This window comes from Hyaena hyaena, unplaced genomic scaffold (genome assembly GCF_003009895.1).
Source record: "Hyaena hyaena isolate Hyena2069 unplaced genomic scaffold, ASM300989v1 scaffold_1662, whole genome shotgun sequence".
NCBI classification, from domain to species: Eukaryota; Metazoa; Chordata; class Mammalia; order Carnivora; family Hyaenidae; genus Hyaena; species Hyaena hyaena.
This window is the reverse complement of record NW_024082299.1, coordinates 54,311-76,254: the sequence shown is the minus strand read 5'-3', so window position 1 is coordinate 76,254 and position 21,944 is coordinate 54,311. Positions and strand designations below refer to the sequence as shown.

The 21,944-nt window shown below is 41.2% G+C and overlaps 1 protein-coding gene across 1 annotated transcript; it reads left to right on the top strand.

Annotated features, from left to right (window-relative positions):
- Positions 1-20,613: 20,613 nt before the first annotated feature.
- LOC120226366 (olfactory receptor 56) lies at positions 20,614-21,561 on the top strand. The gene has a single exon (XM_039224561.1). The coding sequence runs from the start codon at positions 20,614-20,616 to the stop codon at positions 21,559-21,561; it is 948 nt and encodes a 315-aa protein (XP_039080492.1).
- The last annotated feature ends 383 nt before the right edge of the window (positions 21,562-21,944 follow it).

The following is a 21,944-nucleotide window of genomic DNA, read 5'->3' as shown; positions in this document are numbered from 1 at the left end:
AAGGGATTTCTCTTGATCTTTGGTCAATAATTTTTCACTAAATATCTTACTAAGAAACATAATAAAGAAACATGACCCAATTTTACATGAACAAAAGCCAAGTTAAGAAATAAAAGCTATGAATATTAAAACCCCCTTGAGAATAGTCACACTATCTGAACCCAAGGAAAATAAAATAATAAATGATTATAAGTAATTAAATGGAAAACATCATACTATTCTGACACAACTCTTTCTTTTATTGTTGTCCCCACTCTCTCACTCAGTGGGAGTATTGTCTTTTCCCTCAAAGATATTTCCAGTTTTTAGGCTTCTCCTCTCTTTTATTAGCCTCTTTCTAATTTCACCTGTCCCCTTATTCATTCAGTACTGCCCTGTCTGGCATTTTCATGGTTCTGCAAGTGGCACAGCACTGTGGTCTTTTTCCTTAAATTTGTATTAGCTATCTATTAGCTAATATAACTAATTAGCTATTAGCTGTGTAACAAATAGCTCCAAAATTTAGCATTCTCAATAAAATGACAATCATTTATCATCTTACAGTTTCTATGGGTCAGGAATATGAGTGAAGCTTAGCTGGGTGTCTGGCATAAGGTCTCTCAGAGGGTTATTGTGAAGTTGTCAAACAGGCTGCAGTCCTCTCAAGGCTAGACTGATGAGGTTCCACTTCCAAGATCACTCATGTTTCTGTTTGTAGGCCTTGGTTCCTCTTCATGGGGCTGCCTCACACCATGGTAGCTGACTTCTTTCAAGGCAATGATCCTGGCGAGAGTGAGAATGAAAACCACCCTAGATAGAAGCCAGTCTTACAACCTAGTACTGGAAGTGACATCGCATGAGTTCAACTGAATTCTATTATCTAGAAGTGAATCACAAATCTATCCCACACTCACGGGAGGAGAGCATAAGGGCATGAATACCAGGAAAGAGGATGAATGGGACCATCTTATAGGCTGTCTACCACATCCTTTCATGTTCCATCTTAAATTCTGATTATTGATATAAATAAACTGGGCTTTCACTATTTTAAAAGTGATCTTGTCATATAAGAAAGATGATGAAAAGAAAAGAAAGGTGGGGATTTGTAAGTTGCCTAGAAACAATGAATCACACATGTTGAGTTTGTCAGTCCATCTCTCATTTGTTGAGAAGTGACAGGGCTCTCTTCCTGGTTCTAGTGACAGGCAATTCACAATCAGTAAAAAATAAATTCAATTCTTGTATCCCACAGTACTCCCAACCATTTTTTTATTTGACCTCATGGTAAAATCCTGCAGTGAAGTTACAGTGAGATTGATTATTAAATAGACCCTCTTCTACAGATGAGGAAAATGAGGCTCTCAAGAGTTGTTTGGAGTGCCCAAGATTACATGGTTGTTAAATACATGATTAGAGACATTTGGAACGGAAGTTCTGGATACTTATCATATCAGGCTGTTTCTGGGCAAAAACTATTCTAAGAGGGGCAAGCTACCTTATCTTAGAAAAATTCTCAGTTAAGGGGCACCTGGGTGGCTTAGTCGGTTAAGCGTCCGACTTTCGCTTAGGTCATGATCTCGCGGTTCGTGGGTTCGAGCCCCGCGTCAGGCTCTGTGCTGACTGCCAGCTCAGAGCCTGGAGCCTGTTTCAGTCTGTGACTCCCTCTCTCTCTGACCCTCCCCTGCTCAAACTGTCTCTCTCTCTCTCCTAGAAATAAATAAAACATTAAAAAAAATTAAAAAAAAAAAGAAAAATTCTCAGTTAAGAACTTCCAATTTTCTTTATGTAATTCTTGGGTCACTGCACAGCCTTCTGATCCATAATCTACACTCTTAAAACTAGTAAATCCTTTTGCCATTGTGGCTTCTTGTAAGGTATAACTCTTATCACAGATGAATATCTGATCATGTTAAGTGCTTGCCTTATGAAGTGATTAGTTTAAATGGAATTCCTGAAACCAGATGAAAATTAAACTTATATTTCTGAACTTATGAAACTCAAGGAAAGACTTGTGAGTGATTACCATAAGGCTGAAGAGGAGGAGAATAAGAATCCATCAACTTACCTGTTTCTCCAAATGACACCAAAAATCATTAGATTGCAGACACCCCTCCCAAGCCCCAGCCACTGCCTCAAACTTCCAATTCTCTGCAGAACTTATACCATCATATTTCTTTCTTACACATCAAATAAGAAAACAACTAAGCATTGATTTTCACTTACATGTGTTAGAAAAGTAATATCCATTATTATCATCACATTTCTTTAATGTATTTTACTCTCCCAATCATTCAAGTTCTAAACGATCTATGCAGAATACGCTATGTGCCTGAAGTCAAACTTTCTCCTGGTCCTGTTGATTTGCCTTTAATGGAGAGTCTTGCTTCTTACAACGGACTCTATTATCTTCCCTTGTGTCACCACTGTATTTAAGGCATCTTCATTTTGCCAGTATTCATGCAACGGTCCTGACCTAAGCACCTTCTCGTGCATCACAAGTTGTAGGCACCTTCCAGAGCACCTCTCTGTGGGCCATGCCATTTCTCAAGACTGCGAGCAGAGCTCCACTTGTAACCTATTGAAGTCCAGGTATGGCCCTTCTCTCCTTTTCTAGCTTTTCATCCCCAGCCCATTCTAAATAATTCCTACATTCCACCTCAACAGACACCTGCAGACTGCTAAATATGACTTCTGTTTGCCCCTTTTGATTTTGCCTCACACTGTTCCATTGATCTGACTTGTCTTTTTTCACACCCCTCTTATCATCAAATGTTGCTGTCTTTCAGGGCTTAGCTCAAACCTGCTTCTGTCATTGAAGTGACCCTCATGCTAGGTGATCTTTCCCCTCTAGCTTCCCACATCACATTTGTTTGGCCTGAGAATGTACTTCTTGGGTTGCATTTATGGTTCACAGCAGCCTCCCTACTGTTGTCTCTGCTTCTCTACCCAGCATCTGGAGAGTTAAACCATCATCTAAATCTCTAGTCAGGTGATGTTACTCTTGTGATCAAGATATGTCATTGGCTCCCAACACACACACAGAACTAGACCAAACTCTTTCAAGACCCCTAAGCCATATACGACCCACCCTCATGGATACCCTTCTCATACCCAGTGCTTCAAATTGGGCTCTGACCTTCTACTCTTACTCTGAATACTTCTGCTATAGAAACCTCTTTATTCTTTCTGGATCAAGCCAGACACACTCCTACCTTAGGACCTTTATCCTTTCCTCTTCGTGGAGTATTCTTCCTCCAGCTATCTTCATGGCTCACCCTCATTTCACATCTTCACCAAGTGTCACTGAAAACTTCTCTGCAAAGTCTCCCATGTTCCTATATATATGTGTGTGCTGACTTAATAAAATAGCCCAATTAAATGACATGCAGCTGCAGCCTTCAAGTTCTGAGAACAGAAATCCTGGGCCTTTCATTGCAAAAGCTGTTGTTCTTGATGTGTACTATGAATTCATGGCTGAATTATTTCCTGTAAGGAACAGTGAGTGATAACCTAAGAAGTACCTTCATGAAAAAAGAAAGAAAGAAATATTTTCAGGTATTAACATGACAAAGTGTTCTCCCCAAATGCATGATAGTAATATCTAGGATACATTTGTGAAGGATGTATTCATTTCTACTTTACCTTCCTACAAAGAGAAAATGCAAAGACCTCACAGGAGAATCTCTCTATGTGAAGATGGGGTGATTTCCTACACTAGGATGGCCCTGCACAGATCTATAGCCAGGGATATTGACTACATGAGCTTTTCCCTACAGGGGGAACATATCCTGACTTATGCCCAAGGGTTTGTGTCCTTAACACCAAAAACTCTCTGATGTAGTGCGTGTGTCCATGGTGGTTTAGAGATGGTTCTATATGAGTAAATTGCTGTTCCTACAGCCTTGATCATATCAGATGGAGGATCCCCCAACCAGCAGAAGAAATCAGATCCCTCAGACTTTACAGCTGAAGTTCCTCCTGTTCTGAGGATGTCCAGCCCTATCCTTTGTGTGTAGAGGCATTCAGCTGCAAGTATTTTCTTTTTTTTTAAGTTTATTTATTTTGAGAGCGAGAGAGAGAGCGAGAGTGAGCACAAGCAGGGGAGAGAAAGAGAGAGATAGGAAGAGAGAGAATCCCAAGCAGGCTCTGCAATGTCAGTGCAGAGCCCCATGTGGAGGTTGAGCTCACGAACTGTGAGGTCATACCTGAGCTGAAATCAAGAGCCAGATGCTTAACCAACTGACCCACCCAGTGCCCCAGCTGCATGGATTCTCTCTTTCATCACCTCTGACAATTTTCACACTTCTATGTCTCATCAGAAATAGTTATAGCACACTTATAGCACAGTGTCTCTCCCTAGGAAAAAAATTTTTTTTGCATAAACACCAATTAAAATGGAGAATCACAAAGGACATCTGGAGTCCCGGGTTAAAGACACAGTTGTGTCACCACTAACTGTGGACCTTCTCCAGCATTTAGACCTTCTATTGCAAGAGGATAATCACACATCCTCCACCAGTGCTTTCTATGAGCCTCAATGAGAGAGTTTATATGGAGCTTCCCAGGAAAGCTTTCTGCAAACGTAACTAGCACTAACATACTATGTTGTTCATTAGTGACATTTCTCTCCCTATCCTAAATGGCTCAAATAAACTCTGATTCTTATACCCACTACATACTTAGCATTTCCACTTGAATGCCCAATGATCTTTTCACACCTGCAGTGATCAAACTGCACTCTTGGTCTCCACTGGAAAAACATCTGTTCTAAACTTCTCAACTTAATTAATGTCAGGTCTCTCTAATTGCTCAAGACATAGAATATAGGTCATCTTGAATCTTTTCCTTCTCTCTCACATCCCAACCATCAGAAACTCCTGCTGGGTTTTTACTCCTGACCACTTTTTACTCCTGCCAGCTTCCATCTGAGCACATCACTGTTACTGCTTCCCAGATGATAATAATGACCCATAGGTGAACTTGCCTCTCCATTCCACCCTTGCTCCCACACTAGTCTATTTACCATTTAGCACTGGAATGAACATATCTCTGAAACTAAAATGTGTCCAGTCTAGAGCCAGACATTTTTGGCCAGCCTTCCTTCACCACCAAGACCTCCTTTTCTTCTGCTGTCCCTTAAATTCCCTTGACTCCTCCATTTCATGGCCCACCAGCCCCTGCTTGGGTTCCTCCCACACAACAGACAGACACCAGCCTCAGGGCCCTTGGCACTTTCTCCTACTTCTTCATGGAAGGCTCTTTCCAGATATGGTCCACATTGTTCTCTCACACCCTTCTCACATTTTCTCTCTCTCTTTTTTTTTAAAAAAATTTAAATGTCTTTATTTTGAGATACAGAGAGAGAGCAGGAGAGGGGCAGAGAGAGAGAGGAAGACACAGAATCTGAAGCAGGCTCCAGGCTCTGAGCTAGATGTCAGCACAGAGCCCGATGTGGGGCTCAAACTCACAGACTGTGAGATCATGACCTGAACCGAAGTCGGACACTTAACCGACTGAGCCACCCAGGTGCCCCTCTCCTCACATTCTCAACCAGTACTTCCCCAAAGCCTATTTGGAGTTCAAATCCTGTCTTCCCTGTTCCTTCTTTGCCTTATAGTTCTCAGAGTACTTAACACCACCAGGCATGCCACATTTAATTCATATGGATTTGTTCTCTACTTTACCAATAATAACCTATATTCATGATGCCACCTTTGCTCATGGAAGGATAAGTGACTCCAAGAAAAGTGCCTGGCATATATTATGTTCTCTTAACTATTGTTGAATTATTAATTGTAATGTGCAAACAACCCAATAAACTATTCTAACATCTCACATGCTCATTTTCTGCTTTCTAAATTTATTTCTCTCTGTTTAATTAATGGCTTCATTGTCTTTCTAGAAAGAAGCCACCTTGTCTGTATAATGTTCTCTTGGGGGCAAGGTGATTCCATGTCTCCTTTCAGCCCTCTCCTTCCTCCCCTTCATCTGCACCTCTCCCCACTCAGGCTTTGTCTTTCTGCTTTAGATCATTCTTCAACCCAGGAACTCATCACTGAGCCCCGCAATATCGAGAGAAGGAAAAAGGAAAGGGAAAAAAATAATGAGACAGTTAGAAAAGAAAAAGGGAGAAATAGATAAAAGGAAGAGGATTAGAAGAAAGAATGAGAAGAAATGAAACACTACAAAGAATATTCTCAACCCCTGGTCTCTGACGCAAAAGGAAGGAAACAGGACCCTGAAGGAGAAAATAAGAGGGAAAGAAATGCTGATATACAAATAGAAATGAGGAAATGACCTACAAACAGTAATAAGAATTACAAGGAAGAGAGAAGCAGGTGATAGGAAAAAGATCCTCACTCACAGTTGAGTGGGTTTCCTGGAAGAAAACACATTCAACAGATATCCTGTGGAGATGCTTCTAGTTTCAGAATCATATAATCACAAATTCTCCTGAATTTGCACTTACTGTGTTAGAGGGGACAGGGAGGAGCCCCTCACTGGCGCTCTGATCTCCTTCCTCAGTGCCACCATCCACCTCTCATTCAAACTATGAACTATTCAGCTCTAATAGTGGATCCTAGACAGATAACAGCTTCTTATTAGCCAAGGATAGAAGGAGAAAGGAGATTCAGCAGATGGTAGTAGGCAGATGGGGTCTGTGCCAAGACTATGTGTTCATGCCCACCCAGGGATGTCCATTCACCTTCCATGGGCTGCTCTCAGCCTGGATTGCAGGCTATTCCCACTGCTCATGCAATACTTAACACCACCCCTGATTGAGGAGGATGAAGTTGTGAAGTCCTGGGAGAGCCCACAAACTCCAGCCCTGGAACAAGAGCTTCCCAGATGACAATTAAGGAAACCCAAACAGGGACCTTAGGGACAGAAGTGGGAAGAGGGCCAGTGGGTACAGTGTGAGGAAGAGAAACCTTATTAGGGGAGGGTATTGGGGCAGCAAGAACACGGGAACGGGGGACAAGTTTCTCGGTTCTCTCACCATTAACACATTCCACCCTTCCCTAATGACCCCCCAGTCCCTCATGGGCTCTATCTGGTAACTGTCCTTGTAGGCTCTCCCTGAACTACAAATCCACATCTGTTCTTTACTTGCCCCATGAAGTCAGCCTATATCTACAGAAAATTATGATATGCAGTGCACTGGGTAAGATCTGCTTGAATCAAAGGTAGGGGATGAACAGTATCTTGGCCCCAAGGATTTTATAACCCAGTGGGAAGGAAAGAACACTCTCCTTTATGAGTCAGGAGTGTCATGGGAGCCAGTTGGTTATCCAAACACTCTCAGACATTTCTGTAAGCTCAGTGCCCTCACAGTTTGCTATGGACAGTCCTGCGATCTAGTTATTATGCCTATCTTCCCTGTGTAATCTGTAAAAACCCCTTTTCATCTCCAATGTGTCTCAAGTTGAACAATAAATTTTATAGTCACTCTATTTTTGCCTTTATATCTTACAGAATGAGTCAATTTTTCATTGTCCTGTATGTTTTCAATTTACTTAGCAAACAATTAAATCACAAACTTATTTGTGAATGGACATCCTTAAAACATGGAGGATTCAAATTCATGAATAGGGTAAATATCTCCATTCAGATTCTTTTGTTTTGTTTTGTTTTACAATTAAGTGATTTTTTAAATTGTATTCACATCTTTGTGCAACCATCATCAAAATCTAAGTTTGGAATATTTCCGTCACCCTAAAAATAAATTCCTAATATAGTAGCAGTCACTCTGCATATCCATGGCTACATCTTCCCAGCCACAGACAATCAGTAATCTATATTCTGTGTTTGTATATTTGCTTATTCTGGTCATTTCATGTAAATGGAATTCTACAATATGTGATCCTTTGTTACTAACTTCTTCCATTTAGAATAAAGTTTCAAGGTTCATCCACATTGTACCATGTGTCAGTATTTCATTACTTTATATCCCTGAATAATAGTCCACTGAGTGGATATGACACATTTAGCTTATTCATTCATTACTTGATGGACATTTGGATTATTTCCACATTTTGACCACTTTGAATAATGCTGCTGTAAACATTTGATGTAAACATTTTTATGTGAACATTTGTTTCATTTCTTTTGGATATATATCTTGGGGTGAAATTTTGGGTCATATGGTAACTCTATGTTTAACTTTTTGAGGAACTGCTAAATTCTATTACAAAATTGCCATACCAAATATACATTCCTAACAGAGGTGAATGAAGAGTCCAAATTCTCTGTCTTTAACAATACTTGCTCTTGTTCAATTTTTAAAATCATAACCATTGAAGATAAGTGAACATGAATTGTAAAGATAAAAAACTTAACGGAGGACCATGGGGGAGAAGAAGGGGGAAAATAGTGGGGGAGAGGGAGGGAGCCAAACCGTGAGAGACTCTTGAATGCCGAGAACAAACCGAGGGCTGATGGGAGTGGAGGGGAGGGGAAGAGGTGTGATGGGCATGGAGGAGGGCACTTGTAGGGATGAGCACTGGATGTTATATGGAAACCAACTTGACAATAAACTATTTGTAAAAAAAAAAAAAAAAAAAAAGACTTGGAGTGAGCAGTGATGTACTTCAAAATAAAGCCAAACATATTTTTCCCCAAGATGGCTATTGAGTTCATAATGGTCACAAATACCACAGATAAAGCATTTAAAATTCTGATCAAAGCCAACTTTAATTTGCTTTTGTTGATTTTGAGGTTCTCTGTGCCTCCTGGATCTGAATGTCTGTTTCCTTCCTCAGATTAGGAAAGGTTTCATCCATAATTACTTCAAATAAATTTTCTGCCCCCTGTTCTCTCATTTCTTCTCTTGGGACTCCTAAAATATGAATGTTATTACATAGAGTCATTGATTTCCCTAAGTCTATACTTGTTTTGCATTGTTCTTGTTTGTCTCTTTTATTCAGATTCATTGCTTTCCATTGGTCTGTCTTCTAGGTCACTAATTCATTCCTTTGCTTCTTTCAGCCTGTTGTTCACTGCACCAAGCCTGTTCCAATCTCATTTATTGCACTTTTCATCACTGATTGATTCTTTTTAAACTTTTTAAAATCTCTGTTAAGGGTCTCACTTATGTCTTCTATTCTGTCAAGCCTAGTGAGTATCTTTATGATTGTTGCTTTAAATTTTCCATCAGACATGCTACTTCTATCTGTTTCACCTAGATCCCTGGCCATGGCTTTACATTGTTCTTTCATTTAGGATAAATCCCTCTGTCTTGGTGTTTTGTCTAAGTCTCTTCCTTCTCTGGGACAAAGTCAGCTATGTCTCCTCCTTCTTTGTTTTTTTTTTTAATAGTTTATTGTCAAGTTGGTTTACATATAACACCCAGTGCTCATCCCAACAAGTGCCCTCTCCCATTCCCATCACCCCCCTTCCCCTCTCCCCCACCTCCATCAGCCCTCAGTTTGTTCTCAGCATTCAAGAGTCTCTCATGGCTGCTTCCCTCCCTCTCCCCAAATATTTTTCCCCTTCTTATCCCTCATGGTCCTCCATTAGCTTCCTCCTAATCCATCTATATGTGCAAACATATGGTAGCTGTCCTTCTCTACTTGACTTATTTCTCTTTTCTGCTCCTTTGATGTGGTCTCTTCTCTCCCTTTAGTTTTTCAGTTTGTTTGTCAGTCTTCAGGTCAATTTCTGAGGTATTTGAGATGGTTTGATAGTTGTCTGGTTTTGTTCATGGGACTATGCAAGCCTGGGATCTTCTTACTCTTCTGCCATCTCCCCTTATGTCCTCCACTGTTTTCTCTAGTCCAGCGAGTATCTGTATGATCATAACTTTAAATTATCTAAAGGAAATATTGCCTATATCCATTTCACTTTGGTCTCTTGCTGTAGTTTGGTCCTCTTCTTTCATTTGGGAGGTATTTCTCTGTCTCCTCAGTTTTTCTGACTTTCTGGCTTTTGTCTCTGGATTAGGAAAGTCAGCTACTTCTCATGCTCTTGATGATAATAGCCTTATGAAGAAGAGGTCCTGAGGTAGAGAAGTGTAGTGTCTTTTGTCCCCCCAGCCTGGTGCTTCAAGGAGTGTCTCCTGTGTGTGTTGAATGTGCTCTGCTACTGAATCTTGGTCTCTTTTTCCTTTGGTACAGTTGTTTGCAGAGGCTGTCTTTGACTATTGTGGGCAGCAAGGTGTTTAATTGTCTGCTTACAAAATGAGACTTGTCCTTGCTGGTGCTGGATCTGTGGTCCTGCAAAATGCACAGGTTAGGAAAAGTTGTGTTGGCAGCATTTATGCTGGTCTTCTGGGGGAGGGGCCTGCACCACAGGGAGTTGGGGGAGTATGACTTGTAAAGGGTAGATCCATAGAAGTGCAGGGACGCAAGGCTTGGTGCAAGCAAGTTAGTTAATGAGTGTTGGAGCTGCTCTGGTTCCAACAGGTGGCCACTTACGGTAGGGGGTAGGAGAGGGAAATGGTGCCTGCCAGCTCCTTTGTTCCTAGAGGAGCCTTTCCTTGATCACTGTCTCTCTGAGTGTGCTCTGAGATAAGCTAATCACTCTCTCTCCTGTCTACCCCAGGGGTGGGGGTGGGAGATGGGGTTGAGAGGTGAAGAAGGTGTTGAAAATGTAGTTTCTATGCTATATCTGGGTGCACTGTTTGTATGTTATCTCCTTAAGGTCAGAGACTCTGCTCCCTAAAGCCTTCCAGGCACTCCCAGAGCTGAACCACTGTTTTTTTTTTTTTTTTAATTCCAGACTTTAAGTACGGTTAGTTTTAAGAACTCACGATATTTGGCTCCTTTCACTTTCAAAGGAAAATATTACGGAGAGTCATCCTCCCCGTTCATGAGCTCCCCCGTGTGAAACTCTGTTTTCTGTACTTCACATCACCACTCCCTCCCCACCACTTAAGTTCAGTATGTGTTTCACTCCCAGACCACAACTTTGCCCTTCCTACCTTCTTTAATGTGGCCTCTTCCTTGCCTTTTAGTTGTCAAATTTATTCTGCTAGTCTCTGGCATTTCTTGGGTTATTTACATTGATGTGGGTGTTATCTAGTTGTATTTATGGGGCTAGGTGACATTAGGGTTCTCCTATTCTGCAGTCTTCCCAGCCAGCCCAGGGAAAATTCTTCTTTTTGATTCAATTTTGCTTAACTACATACAAGACTTGTTTGATACCAAAGTCAAAGTATCACTGATGTCTTCTATGGAATGTATGTTTATGTCCCCCCTCCCCAACTCATGTGTTGATACCCTAATCCCAAGTGTGACTGTATTTGTAGTAAGAAAGTAATTAAGGTTAACTGAGTTTATAAGTGTGGGACCCTTGTTACTAGAATTGGTGTTCTTATAAGAGGAGATACCAGAAAGCTTGCTCTTTTACACGTGCTCAGAGGAAATATCACCTGAGGACAAAGTGGCTGTCTGCAAGCCAGAAAGAGAGCTCAAATCAGGAGATGAACACTGCCAGAAACTTGACGTGGCACTTTGCAGCTTCCAGAACTGTGAGAAAATTAATTTCTGTTATTTAAGCCACACAGTGTGGTGATTTTTCATGGGAATCTGAGCAGACTAATGCAATGTTCTTCACTCAGGAGCACATTTGTTGTTAAATGGAGTTGGAGTATCCATTTTTGATCAAGGATTGATGTGTTTGTTAGGACTCAGGGTGTCTTAAGTTAACAGACACCCTGCATTAACAAGATAGAAGTTACTTTTTACAAGTTCAGTAAAAATCCTACAACAAGGTCCTCTTACCTCTTTTTTTTTTCTTAAATAGTTTATTGTCAAGTTGGTTTCCATATAACACCCAGTACTCATTCCAACAAGCGCCCTCCTCCATGCCCATCACCCCCTTTCCCCTCTCTCTCACCCCCGCCAGCTCTTACTTTTTTTCTCAGCATTCAAGAGACTCTCATAGTTTTCCTCTCTCCTTATTCCCAACCATTTTCCCGTTTCTTCTCCTCCATGGTCCTCCATTAAGTTCTTCCTAATCCACCTATACGTGAAAACATATTTACCGCCTCTTTTAGACACCTCTTATTTTCTCCATACTGCAACAAACATTAATAAACCCAATTCTGTTTGACTACAGTGGCATTTCCTTCCACTGCTCCCTCCTTGTGGCATTGGAATTGGCACTTCAAGTCCTGGTTGGAGGTTCACTAACTATAGGCACTCATGGCAGTAATTCCATGGAGTCAAGCCTGAAATCTCCAGGGAGAAACCGACATATGTTTTCCAGGGGGACTGTGGAGATATGCAAATGTAAAATTAGTGTTTGGAGAATTATGAAGCTGTGAGATAATCTGGAGCTGCTTATGTTGGCAAGGAAGAACAAAATAGCAAAAGTGCAAGGCCAAGATGACTAGATTGTATATCTGTGATATAGAAGCTTTATAAAATCACTATCTTAGGGCTTCTTTTTTTTATGGTTAAGTCTATTTTATTTTATTTATTTATTTATTTATTTATTTTTTTTTACAAATAGTTTATTGTCAAATTAGTTTCCACATAACACCCAGTGCTCATCTCCAAAGTGCCCTCCTCCATGCCCACCCCCCTCCCCCCCACATCCATCAGTCCTCAGTTTTTGTCAGCATTCAAGAGTCTCTCATGGTTTGCCTCTCTCCCTTTCCCCCACCATTTCCGCCCTTCTTCTCCCCCTTGTTCCTCCGTCAAGTTCCTCCTAATCCTCCTATACGTGCAAACATATGATATTTGTCCTTCTCTGCCTGACTTATTTCGCTCAGCATAACACCCTCAAGGTCCATCCATGTTGCTACACATGGCCAGATTTCATTGTTTCTCATTGCCATGTAGTATTCCATGGTATAGATAAACCACATCTTCTTGATCCATTCCTCTGTTGATGGACACTTAGGCTCTTTCCATGTTTTAGCTATTGTGGAGAGTGCTGCTATGAACATTGGGGCATAGGAGCACTATCTTAGGGCTTCTTGAAAGCTGTCCTGAGAATGGTTGATGTGAAAGGATGAAAATAAAATTCCATGGTAAGAAATGAGGGGGTCACAGGGGTCAATTGGAGAGTGTTCACCCATGTCTGGGAACTGTTACTGAAGAGTTCTCAGAGAGTGGGGAGGGCATTCAACATTTATCAATATTCAGAAATGATAGATAATAGAGAGATAGATAGGAAGATAGATGATAGATGGGTAGATAGATAGATAGATAGATAATAGGTGATAATATGTAGATTGACAGAAGATAGATATAGATGTCATAGATATAGATATAGATACAGATATAGATATAGATAGATAAATATTTAACACACTATACTTTGGACATCTCAATACAGAAAATACTTACAATCCTCAACAGATTGCCTGCATTGACCCATATCCATGATCCTTCTTTAGACCCCAGAAAACAAAGAAAGGAAGAGGGAAACCTAAGTATCAAAAGGAGCACTTGTGGGGATGAGCACTGGGTGTTATATGGAAACGTACTTGACAATAAACTACTAAGAAAAAAACCCCACATACACACAAAAGGAGAGAAGCAGGAGAAATAGTGCAAAGGAAGACTCTTATCCTCTTCCCCCTGGTGAGTCCCAAGCCCTGTCAGACCGGAGCAAGGTAGAGTTGATCAAGTAGGTTTTGAATTAGATGGGAGATTTAAGTTGTGACTTGGATAAGACTGGATCATAGCCCACTGAAACCCAGTCTTAATCAGCTAAATGGGATTACCTTATGCCTGAAGTTCTGCAATAAGTGTGATATCCATTAAGAGGTGGGGAAGACTCTTGAATGCTGAGAACAAACTGAGGACTGACGGGGTGGGGAGAGGGGGGAAGGGGGTGATGGACATGGAGGAGGGCGCTTGTGGGGATGAGCACTGGGTGTTATATGGAAACCAACTTGACAATAAACTATTTTTTAAAAAAAGAGGTGGGGAAGAAGATTCCAGATGTGAAGGGGTCCTAGCTTAAAATAAAGCAGTTTTTGTTTGTTAGCCATCAAATTTCACCCAATCACTATGCAGGTTAAATAAATAGTTATATAAAAGATTTCACGTGGCATAACAGAAATAATTGCAAATTGTACAGGCAATAGTCCAAAGGGGCTTACAGAGGTTGAAGTGAAGGTGGATCAAATTTTGGAAAGTGAGAATAGTAACAATGAGCATTAGATGAGTCTTCATAGAATAAATTAAGTTTCAATAAAAAATACAAAGATGGCAAAGTAAGTTATAATGGGACAATAACTTGAACAAGAATGTGGATGTGGGAATTATTCAGTTAACTATGGGAACCAGAGATATTTGTGGGTAGTAGAGAAGGAAGCTGGAAAAAAAGAGTGTGAGATGGCTGCACGAATTTCTTTCAAAGTCAGGTTGGTGTGCCTGGAACATTTGGCAGAAGGTCTACTTTTTCTAGTTGCCTCTAACACCATCTCCTTATGTCTTACAACACCTCCCACCAATTCCCTTTCTCCTAGCCTTCTGATCCAAATACTCCTTTCTGTGCATCAGTCTTCAACTGAAGCCACCAAGAGCTTTGTATGGCAGGTAAAACACTTTTTTTGTTGTTATTGTGAAAATTTTAAAAAGTCATATAAAACTGAGGACTCCTGAGTGACTCAGTTGGTTAAGTGTCTGCCTCTTAATCTCAGCTCAGGTTTTGATCTCAGGATCTTGAGTTCAAGCCCCACATTGGGCTCCACACTGGGCATTGAGCCCACTTTAGAAAAACAAAAAAAGGCTTGGGGCACCTAGATGGCTCAGTTTGTTGAGTGTCTGACTCTTGGTTTCAGCTCAGGTCATGACCTCATGGTTTATGGGTTTGAGCCGTGCATCAGTCTCTGCACTGACACTGTGGAGTCTGCTTGGGATTTCTCTTACCCCACCACCCACCCCACACCCCTCCTCAGCTTGCTCTCTTTCACTCTCTCAAATAAATAAATAATTAAAAAAATTTTTTTACAAATAGTTTATTGTCAAGTTGGTTTCCATATAACACCCAGTGCTCATCCCCACAAGTGCCCTCCTCCATGCCCATATCCCCCCACCCCCCACACCCATCAGTCCTCAGTTTGCTCTCAGTATTCAAGAGTCTCAAATAAATAAATAAATTTTTAAAAAGAGCTCACAAGGAAAGGTAAATTGGTCATGTGGCCAGTTAGTTTCCAGTAAATTGGCCATTTTGAAAATTAATTTGCTTCCATGGTAATAAAGCCAAAAACAAAGGGGTTATAAAATTATCATCCAAACTGGGAGACTCCAAAGTTTTAAGAGTGCTAAACATGATTGCCCTGGGAAGACAGGCATAATATCTGTAGACCACAGGGCTATCCACAGCAAACTGAAGAACACTGAGTTTAGGAAAACATCTGACAGTTTTGGGATGGCAAACAGCTCCCTGCCACCATCCGACTCTCCTGAATGTGGGTACTCTTCTATCCCTCCCACTGGGTTACAATATCCATAAGGCCAGATTGCATTAAGTCCCTACCTTTGATTCAAGTACAATATCTCACCTAGTGTTCTTTGTATCATGGACCCTCAATAGATGTAGGCTGACTTCATGGGATCTGTAAAGAACAGGTGTGAATTTCATTGTACAAGGACAGACTTGTGGGACAGCCACAGATGGAAACCTTTTGAGGGCTCTCAGAGTCACTGAGGAAGTATGGGATGTTGGTTGAAGGCAGAGCACTAAGAGCCAGCTTCCCTCCCCCTGACAAGGTTTCCTCACACTATCCGAACTGGTCCTCCTTGGATTCTGTCCTCAAACTCCCAGTTTGGGCTTCTTTAATTGTAAGCTTGGGAACTATTGTTACAGAGCTAGAGTTTCTGGGATCCCCTGGGAGTCATCAGTGTCACCTTCCTTGCTCAGGTTCAGTGTTAAGTTCTGGCATGGGCAGTGGGAGACAACTGCAACTTGGGCTAGAGACAGCTTGTGGAAAGTGGATGAGCATCTGTGGGTGGGCTGGGATGCACAGGCGCTCGTTGTGTTCCCACCTGCCTACCACCATCTCCTTGACCAAGTCTCCTTTATTTCTTTCTTTCCCCTTTTGCTGGGAAGAAGCTGTTATCTCTCTGAGCTTCACTATCTGAGCTAGAGAGCCACAGGAAAGCTGAGGGTTACAAGAGCATTGGTACCTGATTAAGAGGTAGGTGAGGGGCTGAGGAAGAAGGACTGAGGAAGAAGGACAGAGCTGGAAGGCTCTTCCTTCTTCCCTCTGACCCAGTAAGTGCAAACTCAAGGAAGGACGAATGAAATTATTTTGTTGGAAACTCCTCCATAAGATATCAGTTGAATTCTTTTTTCTTCTAGGCATCCCACTCAAAGGTGAGTGAGGGTGTTTTCTCTATCATCCCCTTATCTCTTCCTTGCAATTTCCATTACTGATTGTAGATCATTTCTCTAGTTCTATTTGTTTATCAGCATTTCTTCTTCCTCTTATTATCTGCCTCTTTCAGTTTTTTGTTTCTTGGTTGTTTTTTCTTTTTTTTTTGGAGGCGAGGTCCTGAGAACATTCTTTCTAGTGTTATATCTCTCTCTGATCTTTCCTCTAGTCCTTTCCCTTTGATATATTTCTCTATTCCTCTGTCTGGATTAGAGGGCACAGTGATGAATTTCTGGGTTAAAGAATGATCTAAAAAAGAAAGACTGACAAAAACTGAGGACTGATGGATGTGGGGGGGAGTGGGGGGGGGGGGGTGGGCATGGAGGAGGGCACTTGTGGGGATGAGCACTGGGTGTTATGTGGAAACTAATTGGACAATAAACTATTTGTAAAAAAAAAAAAGAAAGGCAAAGTATGAGTGGAAAGAAGTGCATGTGAAGGGGAGGCAGAAGGGCTGATATGGCACATAGATTTAACTTGTCTCCAAAATTATACTGTAGAGACACAGTGGCTTCTTTTGTGGTGTCATTTTGAGAGAGGAAATGAAGCCATTAACTAAACATCCACTAAATACATGAAGTTAGAGAGCAGGAAATAAACATGTGAGATGCTAGAACAGTTTCTTGAGTTGTTTGCATATTACAGTTAATCATTCAAAAACATTTACTGAGAACATAATATATGGCACCACTATTCTAGGAGCTGGGGATCCCCTCATGAGCCAACGTCAGGAATCAGGAATATAAGTTCTCTTGAATGCTGACAAAAACTGAGGACTGATGGATGTAGGGGGGAGGAGGGATGGGCATGGAGGAGGGCACTTGTGGGGATGAGCACTGAGCGTTATGTGGAAACTAATTTGACAATAAACTATTTGTAAAAAAAAAAAAGAAATATAGTTTTCGGCAAAGAAAGAAAATTATTATTAAATTTGTTAAGTGTGAAAAAAAAAGGAATATAAGTTCTCAGTGGGAAAGTAGAAAACAAATCCATTTAATTAAATGTAGCATGGCTGTTGGTGTTAAGTACTCTGAGAAGCACAAGGGCAGGGAAGAAATGGGGAGGGAAGAAGGATTTCAACTCCAGATAGGTGTTGAGTAAGGCCTGGTTGAGTAGGTGAGGAGAAGGTGAGGGAACAATGCTGAGCATATCTGGGAAGAGTCATCTATGAGGAAGTTAGAGCAAGTACCAATTCCTTATAAGACTGGTGTCTGCTCTGCCTGGTAGATGACAGATGCAGGAAGCTCAGTGACACCAGAATAGAAGGAATTCCAGGTAAATCTAAAGAAAAGATGGGTGGTGATGGAGGGCTAGCCAGATGAGTCTTCCCTTAATCTTGAAGCATTTTGTCTTATTTTATGGAGATAACTTTACTCTAATGCCATGTGCAAGTAGACTAAAGTGGGAACAAGGATAGAAGGGGGAGGCAAATCCAGTTAAAGGCAATTCACAGTGTAGCTAGCTGGGACCTGCAGGAGTGAGATGTGGCCAGGGGTGAATATATTTTTCAGGATAAGCCAGCAGAGGTTCCTGTGTTGGGATGTGTATACAAAAAGAGGAATTAAGGATACACCATGTTGTGTCCTGGGCAACTGACAGACCTGCCATTCATTGAGCTGGGAAGGGATGAAAACAGATATTTCTGCCATGAAAAACATGGATTCTGTCTGGTCAGTTTAGGTAGGAAGAGCCCATCAGACATCCATCCAAGTGGAGGTGTTGAGTGTAGGTAAATATAAGAATCAGAGTTCATGGGAACTGTCCAGGAAAGGGGAGAAATGTCGTTAATCAGCTATGTAATATTGTATTATAAGAGTTGGAAGGAAGGAGAAGTGTGGAGTGCATCTCTTTGAAGATGTATGTGGCTGAATACCTCTGCACACAGTTCGTAAGGCTGGTTGTCCTCAGCGCAGAAAGAAGAACTGATGTGGTCTGGGAGACCTGGTTTGTTCAGTTGGTTGGTTCAATCTGGGGCTGATATATCCAAGATGGTATTTGAAGGCTATACGAACAGTGATTTATCCCTGTAGAATACCCCTCCCCAAATATCACACCTAGGTGTTGGTGGAGGCAAGGATTCCTGGACGCATCTTCATGGGCATGAATCAGGACACAATCCCTTCTGTAGGGACACAGCTCGTGCAGTCTGCCTCCCTAGTGATGAATCTATGCAGGCCAATTCTAGTTTAGAAAAGTACCCCAAGTCTTTAGACACAGAGCATGTTCTCTAGGGTTGCCTTATTTCTTCCTCGTAGGAGGCAAGTTAGACATGAGTACACCCCACACAAACACCTGCTAGATGAAGCTCTCATTTTATAAAATCATTATCTTTTAAAATTATCTGAGATATTTCTTACTAAGTCACTCATTGTTCCTCAGAGGAAGGAATCTGGCAGTGAGGTAGCACGTTTAGGTCAGAACAAGGACTCCTGCAATTCAAGGAGTCTTTCTGCTTTCACAAAATGAAAATTGCAGTTATATATCATTTCATCATATATTGTTTTATTCAGTCAACACTGACCTGGGAAGCCATTATGAGATCTACCAGTGTCATGCTGCATAATAAATGGTGCTTGATGGGCATAGAGGAGGGCACTTGTGGGGATGAGCACTGGGTGTTATATGGGAACAAACTTGACAATAAACTATTAAAAATAAATAAATTAAAAGAATAAATAAATGGTGCTTATCTTCCAGTGGGATGAGACAGACCACAAAAGTAAACAAATGTGAGCAATATGCATTAAATGGTGTAAGTGCTGTGGAAAAAGAACAAGAGCAGGGAAGGGCTTGAGAATGCAAGACGTTTTTAGTCTCTATTTTTCTATGTTTATTTTTTAGAGAATGAGAGAGCAGGAGGGACAGAAAAAGAGGGGAATAGAAGATCTGCACTTCTACACTAACAGCTGTGAGCCCAATGTGGGGCTCAAATTTATAAACCATGAGATCATGACATGATCTAAAATCAGGCGCTCACCGACTGAGCCATCCAGAGGCTTCAAGATATTCTTAGTCTTACTATTAGTTTCACAGAAAGCATATCTATAGAGGTAAGCATTTGAGTAAAGAACTGAAGCAGATGAGAGATAGAAATGTGGGGAAAAGCATTCCAAAGAGAAGAAAATGCAAAATCCCAAAGCTGGGAGTGTGTCCAGTTTGAGGAAATTCAAGGAAGCACAATGAACAAAGCTTGCATGGTAGGAGATAAGGTCAGAGGTAGTGGTTTGTGGGAGATATACATAGGGCCTTACTACTTCAAGGATTTTGATTTTATTTGCAGTAATTTGAGTAGTGATGACATACTATCAGCAAGAGATTTACATTGTGTGACATATTTTATTTATTTATTTTTTAACATTTTTCAACATTTATTTATATTTGAGAGATGGAGAGAGACAGAGCATGAGCAGGGAAGGGAAGAGACAGAGGGAGACACAGCATCTGAAGGCTCAAGGTTTGAGCTGTCAGCACAGAGCCTGATGCAGGACTCGAACCCAAAAACTGTGAGATCATGACCTGAGCTGAAGTTGGATGCTTAACTGACTGAGCCACTCAGGTGCCCCTTGTGACATATTTTAACAACTTCATGTAAAGTGCTAAGAGAATAGACTCAAAGGATTCAAGGACAGAAGCAAGGGAACTGGGGAGGAGCTTATAATAATCCATCTTAGAGAGGATAGTAGCTTGGACCAGGGAAGTTGCACTGGGGATGATAGTAAATAGTTGGACCAGAGTATACTGAATGTAGAGCCAAGAGACTTTTGTGATGATTTAAATCTAGGTAATTAAAGAAATGGAGAAATAAAAAATGATTCCAAGATATTAGGCCTGAGCAAAACAAAGAATATCTCAAGTGCCCATTGACTGCTCTTATTGTTAACACATATAAATTATCTCTTGGACATGAAATCATACAAGTGATGTTACTGAGTCTGTGTAATCTCAACTAAAAACAGTCCTGTCATATGGAGAAAACCAATCTTTTCCTGAAAGAGGAGGATTGTCCAATAGTCTTGTGACACACAAAATAATTTGATTTTCCTATTACTTTTGGTATGGGTACATCCACATGTAGATACGCGATTCAATTCCAAGAGCTAGCAAAGATAATATAATCTGTGTTAAGGGAACATGAAAGAACACCCTCTTTTATGTCTCAAAGGACATGTTGTTGAGTTTGATGAATTCTAAAAGATACAACTGACTGAAGAAGAAATCAGAGATAAATAAAGACATGTGACTCAAACTGAGAATTTCTCTGTTCATGTTCTCAGGTGATTGTGAACAACTGAGCCATGGGAATATGGTTGAACCAATCATCTACAGATGGCTTCATTCTCTTGGGCATCTTTTCCCACAGCCAGACTGATGTTGTCCTCTTCTCTGTGGTTATGGTAGTCTTCACAGTAGCCCTCTGTGGGAATGTCCTCCTCATCTTCCTCATCTACATAGATCCTCGGCTTCACACACCCATGTACTTCTTCCTCAGTCAGCTCTCCCTTATGGATCTTATGTTGGTCTGTAATATCATGCCAAAGATGGCTGTCAACTTTCTCTCCGGCAGGAAGTCCATCTCCTTTGTGGGTTGTGGCATACAAATTGTTCTTTTTGTTTCTCTTGTGGGATCTGAGGGGCTCTTGCTGGGACTCATGGCCTATGACCGTTATGTGGCCATTAGCCACCCACTTCACTATCCTGTCCTCATAAGTCAGAGGGTCTGTCTCCAGATTGCTGGAAGTTCCTGGGCCTTTGGAATACTAGATGGAATTATCCAGATGGTAGCAGCCATGAGCTTACCTTACTGTGGTTCAAGGAATGTAGACCACTTCTTCTGTGAGGTGCCAGCATTATTAAAACTGGCCTGTACAGACACAACACTTTTTGACACACTGCTCTTTGCTTGCTGTGTCTTGATGCTGCTCCTTCCCTTTTCCATCATCGTGGCCTCCTATGCTCACATCCTGAGGGCTGTGCTCCACATGCACTCTGCTCAGGCACGTAAAAAGGCTCTGGCCACCTGTTCCTCCCACCTAACAGCAGTCTCCCTCTTCTACGGGGCAGCCATGTTCATCTACCTGAGGCCTCGGCGCTACCGGGCACCTAGTCATGACAAGGTGGTCTCTATTTTCTACACGGTCCTTACTCCTATGCTCAACCCCCTCATTTATAGCTTGAGAAACAGGGACGTGATGGAGGCCTTGGGGAAGAGTCTGAACCATTGTAGGATTAGCAGCCAGCACTGAACGCAGGGTGTCTGGTGCCAGGTTTTGCCACCTCTTTGTTGCATAACGTTGGTAAGTTATTCACCTCTTGTGAGTGTCTGTTTCCTCATCAGTAGAAAAGAATCATGAGACCTGCCCTACCTCACAGGGATCAGTACATGAAAATCTAAAGCCCTTTGAAGAAACAATGCACTGATATTATTGTCATTATTAATCATTTATAAAGTTTTGAACTAAATGTACCTATTTCTTAATTCTTCATGGTTATCACTGTGTTTTATTGTGTGTTTTAATTGCTAGGTACTATTATCTTCCCTTTACATACCTTCTTACACACTATTTAATAGTTGATTCAGCCTGACAAATATAATTTAAGTGGAAACTACATAGATGGCAGAAATTGA